Consider the following 8964-nt stretch of genomic DNA (forward strand, 5'->3'; position numbering starts at 1 on the left):
GGGTCACCACTTCTGAGTAGTCATACAAGGATCATATATGATATCATACAAATCATAACGTATTTCCTAGTACGATCCTTGTATGACTACTAAGAAATCATATATGACTACTAGGAAATCATATATGAAACTTGCATGACTACAAAGAAATCATATATGATTCTAGTATGAATACTAAGAATCATACATCCATTTTTCATAAATTTTTAAAGCATTTATGTCTTTGAAAAATTTCATTCGGCACGGACTCACTTATGTCATTCCGAGGCATCACTTTGTGATCCGCCAAAAGACCCAAACGTACAATATCATTTGCAAAGTTGGGCACGCTTTTAATGAGTAATTCCAAACAGATAAATAAGGTTCTGATATTTTCTGAAGCCAGCTTATACCTATAAATGCTCATTTAAAAAAATTATTTGGAAAATTTTTTGCAGATAACCTCAAATTCGTTTTCTGAATGTATTTAAGTTGGAAAGTTATTCTTTTCGCCACACAAAGAATCAAATGTGGAATGCAAAAGCGATATAATAATTTATTATGTCCTTCGACTACATTATATGGGAATTTGTGAAATCAATTAATGTTTTATGTGTCATATATGACCTTGTATGGTTTCCAGGAAATTTTTCCAACACCAAAAGAGAAAAAAAGATATACAGTTTTTAGGCTTTGATTTTTTCTGTATGATCCCTGTATGATTTCTAGGAAATCATTTGATTCTTGTATGACTACTAGGAAATCATACAAATCATATATGACCTTGTATGAATACTAGGAATCATATATGACCTAGTCTGACTACTAAGAATTCTCTAAGATGAGCAACCCGGGTAGTTGTTATTACTGTTACCATAATAAAAACCACCATTTTGTTGCCACCTTTGTGAGGTCAAAATTGCAAAAGAATTCATTTTTCGAAACGATGATGATTATATTTTAAACTACTATTTTAAACTTTGTCTAATAAAAACTCTATTTAGTTAGCATTTATCAGTTACAACAGAATTGACATCCTTTATTCTCGCTTGAAGTCAAAGTTAAATTTGTAATTGTATCTTTTGCAGATTAGTTGTATGGTGTTGGAGTTGATAGATCGGAAAAGAGAACAATGAGTGATGGAGAGATCAGAGTTCCGTTTCAACTGCAATTTGTGAATGGTAAACCCAAAAGCTTTCAGAAACGAAATGGGTCAGTATTTCCGTAAACACGTCATTTGGAATGTTTTCCCTCTGTTAAGCCCCCGCTGTTACCGAGCACGTACCAGTACATGGCAAATCATGATATAATTACATAGCACGTGATATTCCAGGTTGTAAATTGTATTGCCGGGGGGGGGGGGCAGAAACGAAAAATATCTCGTATTTGATGCGATTAATCACTGCAAAAAATTGATGTCTTTCATTTAGCTTTAGTTCTCGTCAGAACCACAACCAAATTTGTGCAGACCATTCGCTTGTTAATTGTTTCGACATCCTTTGTTGATGTATTAAGTGGTAATGTATTGAATGGATTTGAGCCCCCTCTGGATCTGAGCAATTTTTGGCTTGATCTTTTGATTTTCTAATTGTTTTATGCTTGATCTATATCTTAACTGATTTTTCCGACCTTTGCTTACCTGAACCTAACTACGAACGCTATTTTGTTTTCTATTTATTTCATTCTGATTATTGTGATGCATAACTTCAAAGTTTTTCGAAGCGAGATCGCTTCGGTCTTTTTTGAATCCCCCTCAAATGAAGTTTGAAGCGATTCTTTTTTTTGTGTCATTTTAAATCAAAATGTTTGCTTGACTCTCTATTCTAGAATGTTAATTCGCTCACTTGAGCAGTTTGACTATACGCGAAAATAAACTGGTGCAGTCGAGAGCATTAAGTGTTTGTAGCTCTCTTCGAGCATGTGAAGGTTCTAAGTGTACGGTTCGCCGAAGCTGCTCAGGAAGTAAAACGTAATGGCTTGATCGGCAATACTAGATAGGTTTATAAGCCCCACCCCTTTTACTCTGTGTGACTGGTCTCCGTAGGCTCAAGCTCGGTTCAAGCCATCCATCGTGGTTGCTGTTTAGTTGCTCAAAAACGAAGTTTATAGCAATTACAGTAGTTCTGCTGGTCTTCTACATTAGTTCTGCTGGTCTGGTTTTTCTCACTACCGACTTTCCGTCTGATAGTTTTTTTTACTGAAAATTTGACTTTTCGTCCGCAAAAATTGCTTCTTAGTACGCGATTCACAAAACTGTTGATCAAATATAAATCCAAGGCGCGAAGGGCGGTTGTTAAGATTGGCCCCCAAAATTATACCTAATGTTTTAAACAGTGATCTGGTGTTAGTAGAAGAAACTTTTTTAAGTTATAAATTGGGTTATTGAGCTGGCTGACTGTCAGAAGGGTCACCACTTCTGAGTAGTCATACAAGGATCATATATGGTATCATACAAATCATAACGTATTTCCTAGTACGATCCTTGTATGACTACTAAGAAATCATATATGACTACTAGGAACTCATATATGAACCTTGCATGACTACAAAGAACTCATATATGATCCTAGTATGAATACTAAGAATCATACATCCATTTTTCATAAATTTTAAAAGCATTTATGTCTTTGAAAAATTTCATTCGTCACGGACTCACTTATGTCATTCCCAGGCATCACTTTGTGATCCGCCAAAAGACCCAGACGTACAATATCATTTGCAAAGTTGGGCACGCTTTTAATGAGTAAGTCCAAACGGATAAATAAGGTTCTGATATTCTCTGAAGCCAGCTTGTACCTATGAATGCTCATTTATAAAAAAAAATATTTGGAAAATTTTTTGCAGATAACCTCAAATTCGTTTTCTGAATGTATTTAAGTTGGAAAGTTATTCTTTTCGCCACACAAAGAATCAAATGTGGAATGCAAAAGCGATATAATAATTTATTATGTCCTTCGACTACATTATATGGGAATTTGTGAAATCAATTAATGTTTTATGTGTCATATATGACCTTGTATGATTTCCAGGAAATTTTTTCAACACAAAAAAAAGAAAGATATACAGTTTTTAGGCTTTGATTTTTTCTGTATGATCCCTGTATGATTTCTAGGAAATCATGATTCTTGTATGACTACTAGGAAATCATACAAATCATATATGACCTTGTATGAATACTAGGAATCATATATGACCTAGTATGACTACTAAGAATTCCATAAGATGAGCAACCCGGGTAGTTGTTATTACTGTTACCATAATAAAAACCACCATTTTGTTGCCACCTTTGTGAGGTCAAAATTGCAAAAGAAATCATTTTTCGAAACGATGATGATTATATTTTAAACTACTATTTTAAACTTTGTCTATTAAAAACTCTATTTCACAAAACTCTAATTCACAAAACTGTTGATCAAATATAAATCCAAGGCGCGAAGGGCGGTTGTGAAGAGATTGGCCCCCAAAATTATACCGAATGTTTTAAACAGTGATCTGGTGGTAGTAGAAGAAACTTTTTTAAGTTATAAATTGGGTTATTGAGCTGGGTGACTGTCAGAAGTTCTAATTTTACTGGATAAAATTCTTGATCAATCAGAAAGTTAAAAAATTTTACGACCTCCGTACTTCAAGAAAAATTTATCTCAACTGGTTTTGCATGAAGGAAGTATGAGTTTTCCTGTAATTGATTTCGTAGTGTTTAAATTACATTCTTTCTTCGAAATATAATTATAAAATTGTGAGAGGATTATAATTTTCGGATATTTCTCAAAGAGAATTTTTCCATCAATGTTTGCTCTCCCAATTTTAGAAGAAAATCAGCCGAAATATTCTTGTTGCGTATGTTTTGAAATTCATTTTTAGAATTTTTTTATGGCATGTAGTTTCATCTGTTGGCTAGTTTTCAAAATCCTTCGGCGATACTGGACTTATCTATAGAACAAAATTGTATTTAGGAGTAAGCTGTTCTCGTTAGAGGCAGAGCTATGCAAAACCGTGCCTGAGTTACCCTTAACATATGAATTCTGCAATACGGCAGTGCAGTTCGAATCAGCTCTCAAAATTCTCAATGTCCCCTTTTTCATTGATGAGAACCTTCTTTACACGGCTCTGAAATCTGCAAAGGATTTCATCACAACGGGAAGCAAACTGGACAGAGACTTGAATCTGGCGGAAACTAAGTTCTCATACGCCAACCATTGTTTCAAGATTTTTGCAGACACCAGTGACATGACTAGAAGAACGAAGTTCGTGGTGTTTCAACACGAGGTGGGCGCAACTGAATGCTTGAGGTTTCTAAAAAGTGTTGGAAATTCATGTACGAACCATTTAACGTTTAATGAAAGGGAACTTGAAGGCGTCAACTTTTATTGTAATCAATATATGGAACAGTTCCCAACAGATCCCGCGAGTTTGAACCGAGAGGTCTCAAATTGGTTGCAGAAGTTCGCACAGGAGGAAGAAGAGGAGAAGTTAGGCAAGAAGGACGAGGTAATAGAATTGTTCTGAGGTTTATGAATATGTACTTATAGTGTTGACTGTATTATGATGCCTCCATGTCATAATTTTTTGTCAAGGTTCCACTTAGTCGACGGTAATGGTGAAAAATTGTCATAATAAAGAATTTTTCGTTTCAAGGGGTCTTGTTGGCTATGACTTCTTTGCAGTAATTTCGTGTCTCTTTTTGGCCGAAATCTATCTTTTGGTAACATTTTTTGAGCTTCAAATGTTTCTTACATCTGCAGCGTTTTCAGAGAGCAATCAATACGGAAGTTTTTTCTCCAGGTGAATAGAATGCGGGAGGGTGTGAACAAGCCAGTTGGAGATGGAGAAGAGGATGATGACGGCGATGGGTGGACTGTTGTGAGTAGGCATGGCAAGCGCAAGATCAAACAAGGTGGCCTTGCATTCACACAGGAAAACCAAATCAAAGCTCTGAAAATGGTAATCATGTCTCATTTTAGTTTTCCTTCTTTTGTTGATAAATTTGATCTCATTTGGGGTTTTTTTTACCGCTCCATGGATCAGAGAATAAAGCGAATCCATCTAAAAGAGCTGAATAAGTTTATCGGGTCAAACCTCTTGAAATCGATGATATAATATATACAAGGAACTGCGTTTCTTTAACTATCTTTCATTTCTAGATAGTATTTATTGAGGCACAAAACTTCGGACATTTTTCTTTGCTTAAAATAATATTGTTTATCTTTATACTATGAGACTAATTAATAGCCGCACAGCAATAGCTGGGTCTATTATTGGCCTTCTCTTGGTTTTTTTACAATTCAAGAATTTGAATTGTATTGGGGCGCTTTTTTTAAGATCTGTTCACACATTTTCATGAGTTTTGAAGTCAAATTTGAGTAGTGATTTGGGTCACGCCGAAACAGGAAGTGGAGCGAAAAAGCGAGTGGTTTTGCGACGTGAATTTTTTTGGCGCTAATTTAAAAGTAGAGAGATAACGGAGTTTGAACAAAAATTCGCTTTCTCGTTTGTGGTTTTTCGTTCACATGCGGCAATTTCACAATGATTTTTACTGTGTTTTCTTCGATTTTTTTTGGATCGTATTTTTTTTCTAAGTGGTTTCCCAATCCATTCATAGTTCATTCTAGGTCCATTTTTGTTTAGTCAATGAAAATTCTGTGAATTGTACTTCAGGACTTTTCCTGCTATGTTTTTTATTTCGTCATCGCGATTTTTGTTAAGACCATATGACGTCACAACCACTTCAAATCTGCTTTTTGTTCCATTCGTTCATGCAATTTCAACTGAAGTGCGTGCGTGACGTCATTTTTCGCTCTTAGTGGAGCGAGTTTTTTTTTGTTCATTTGCGTGATAAAATTTTTGGTCCCACTTGACTTACCTCATTCACACAAAAGACTTCCTCACTTTGAAATTGACTTTTATTTTACTTTAATTAAGGTCAAATGGTTGTGTGTCACACTAAATGGAGGTTATTAGAGAGCAGCTAATAGAGGCAGCAAAAACTTATACAGATTTTTAATCAAAATATAACATATCAGCCTTCAATGAAAAGACTATTTTTTTTGGTCTGTCATTTTTACTGTTTTCTGAGACTTCAGATCTTCAAAGCTATTGCGGCTATTTTCTGGCAATCTGCCTTCAGCTATGTTAATATTGTTTCGCGCTGCCACCACGTCATTTTTGCTTGAATTTTCATCACTTTTGCTTAAAAAAATATGTTAGGGTACTGGTTTTCTATTCAAAGATAGTGGAAGGTGGCTGAACTATTTGATCCGCCTTCTTGGCTAAAATTTGGGAAAGCGTTTGGAAGTACAGACCTAAAAACTGCTGACCCAATCTTCATTCACTCATGGGGGGCTAATAAACGAAGTTGGTAGCCGTTATATTAGTCCTGTGACATTTTATGTTTCAATTGACTTTTCGTCCTTAAAAACGGGATAAACGGTAGAGCTCGCAGGGCATTAGGTGCCCGAGCAGCTCTACTAGAGCCTTACGCCTTACAAGTCTTAAAATATACCATATGCCCAGCTGAATAATAATGCCCAGCTGAAAACCACCAAAGCCAACCATTGGCCTGGCTTTTGAAAGTTTTTCATCCGACGTTAGTCGGTTATATTTTCCTTCTGCTTCCCATGAAAGTGTTCGTATATTAAAAATTATCTGGCCTTTCGCTATTTTAAATTGACTTTTATTCAAAATGCATCATTTTATTTTCATCTATTAAGATTTTACTTAGCCAAATTATTATATGCGAATAACTACGTGTTTTTTTAAGATGCGCAGTGATAGCAAGACCAGTTTTTGGACTCATCGTAGATTTTTACAATCGAAATGAGTTCAGATTGTATTGGGGCGCTGTCTTCTTTAAAAATTGTTTTGCTCCTCGTTTTGTTTTTGCAATTATAGACAAGTCTCCTTTGATATGGAGGTTCATTTTTGCCTTTATTGGTAGTTCGTTTTTTTTTATTACATAGTCTCAATCAAAGGTCCAATTGAAATCTAAAAAGGTATTAAGGAAACTATTCAATGCTTTCAGTTGATAAGTAATGGCTCTTGTTACTTTGAATGTTCGTTTATTATTTTTTCAATCTTATTTAAATCAACTTTTAGTTTTGTGTCAACCGTAACAGGTTCTATACTTGAATTAATCAACAATTATTTTGTTCAGTGGTTTTGTGGTTTTGATACACATGCCATAGTCTCGCTAAGGACAGGTCCTGTAGGCTTTCTAAATAATTTTTATAACCTATATGATATCTTAGTTGAAAGCTGATGGTTGTTATGGCTTTTAAAGTTTTTTGGTTTCAAAAACTTAATGAATTTTCGGAATTTGCCTCTTTTTTTTCTTTTCTGTAGACCTTTTAACATAGTGCAATGGAAGGCAGGTAGCATCTACTTTGCGGTGAAGTACAAGTTGGTGTGTTAATTTGAAGTATTATCTGATGCTTATTGAATTTTGTTGGTGTTTTTTTTCAATAGATATTGAGTTTTGCCCGTAATTAATGTTTTCTTGATTGGTTTGCCAAAAATGGTTTTATAGCATTGTTTTTAACTCAGAAGCCAATTGTTTTCAAAGTATGTGATTTTTTGAAAGTTTCCTATTACGTGAAAATGTGGAGGAGCGGGGTCAGAATTTAATGTGCAAATGCAGTTTACCGAACCTCCTTGTTGTTGTTGTTTTGATAGTCTCATAGATTTTTATGTGAATCGTAATGGCTTGTGGCACCTCCAATTAGTATGTAAAGACATTAATATGTTAACACTAAAAATTAGGATGTTTCTAATGTAAAGTGAAAAAGCTCAAGTTAGAACATCATAAAATTAAGCTGTTGCTCATTGTTCTGTGTTGCAGAGGGAGCGAAGAAGTAATGAAAAACAAGTCCTAAACTTCTACGCACATCATCTTCAGACTAAAAAGCAAAAAGCAGAGAAAGAATTGCGAGAGAGGTTCGAGCGAGATAAACTCATCGTTGCCAGAATGAAATCTTCCAACCGCAAATTCAACCCTGGTCCAAAGTAGCCAAGGCCACTCATGTTGGCAATGATTGCGCCCAGACTAAATGAGGATGCAAACACTCCTGCTGAGGAATCCAGGGGTAAGATGTATCTGTTCGAGAGGAAAGCATTCGAATACATTATGGTTCAATGAAACGTAATAGAACTGTGACATTACCTTATTTGCTGAACATTGCATTTACAGAAGTGTGAACTGAAGAAGGAAGAATATTATCACACGGTTGTTATCGCCATCGAGAAGTTATCCAACTCTGATGTGAATCCTAGTTGTTTAATAACTTCGAGAAGGCAATAACAATCGTGTGGCAATGTTTTTAAATCATCTCTCGTTGCGATTACAGTGGTTGCATAACTTGTGCCACACTGCAGTTGATTAGACTATCCCCTGCCTCTTTATATAGCGAGCGACAGTTGTGGAAAAAGATAATCTAAAACCAAAAGCAGAATTTTGCCTTTTTCAGATGTTTTTAGTATTCATCGGGCGCTAACAGGTTATTTCATCGGTTATGTAAACCAGTTTTTTTGCAAGAATCTTGCAAGATACGCGTCTGGTCTCGACTAGGGATGTTACTGTTGTTATTGCAACGAGAATTGATTAATAGTCTATTGGAGTGTTTGTGATATTGATAGTTTGACGAATTCAATTTTTGATTCTAAAAAAGAGTGAAGTTATAAACATTTGTATGTGACAAAAAAGGTTGGGTAAATGATCGGGCTAAAAGCCCATTGTTGTTTGGCATATTCGTGGAGATCTTTATCAGTAGTTGAGACTTGACTTTTTTTCGCAGCTTTTTTATATCGTAGTTTGCAGTCAGTATAGAGATATGTGGAGGTTTTATGTTCCCAGAATTATCCCAGAATTATTTTTTGCATTCCATGTGCATTCAATATTTGAGGATGGTTGGCAGGGTCTACTTGTTACATAACAGCCATTCAATCGGATGATACTTGAATGGTCTGTTATCTGTGTAAGATCTCAATTCTCAG

The 8964-nt window shown here is 35.2% G+C and overlaps 1 protein-coding gene across 1 annotated transcript; it reads left to right on the top strand.

The window, feature by feature from the left end:
- The first annotated feature begins 1065 nt into the window (after positions 1-1065).
- On the top strand, positions 1066-8364 carry LOC142356137 (ribosomal RNA-processing protein 7 homolog A-like). The gene is made up of 4 exons (XM_075408101.1): positions 1066-1191; positions 3933-4467; positions 4762-4920; positions 7814-8364. The coding sequence occupies exons 1-4, from the start codon at positions 1112-1114 to the stop codon at positions 7979-7981; spliced, it is 942 nt and encodes a 313-aa protein (XP_075264216.1). The 5' UTR covers positions 1066-1111; the 3' UTR covers positions 7982-8364.
- The last annotated feature ends 600 nt before the right edge of the window (positions 8365-8964 follow it).

Source organism: Convolutriloba macropyga, unplaced genomic scaffold, assembly GCF_964194025.1.
Source record: "Convolutriloba macropyga unplaced genomic scaffold, txConMacr16.3 SCAFFOLD_780, whole genome shotgun sequence".
In the NCBI taxonomy this organism is placed as follows: domain Eukaryota; kingdom Metazoa; phylum Xenacoelomorpha; order Acoela; family Convolutidae; genus Convolutriloba; species Convolutriloba macropyga.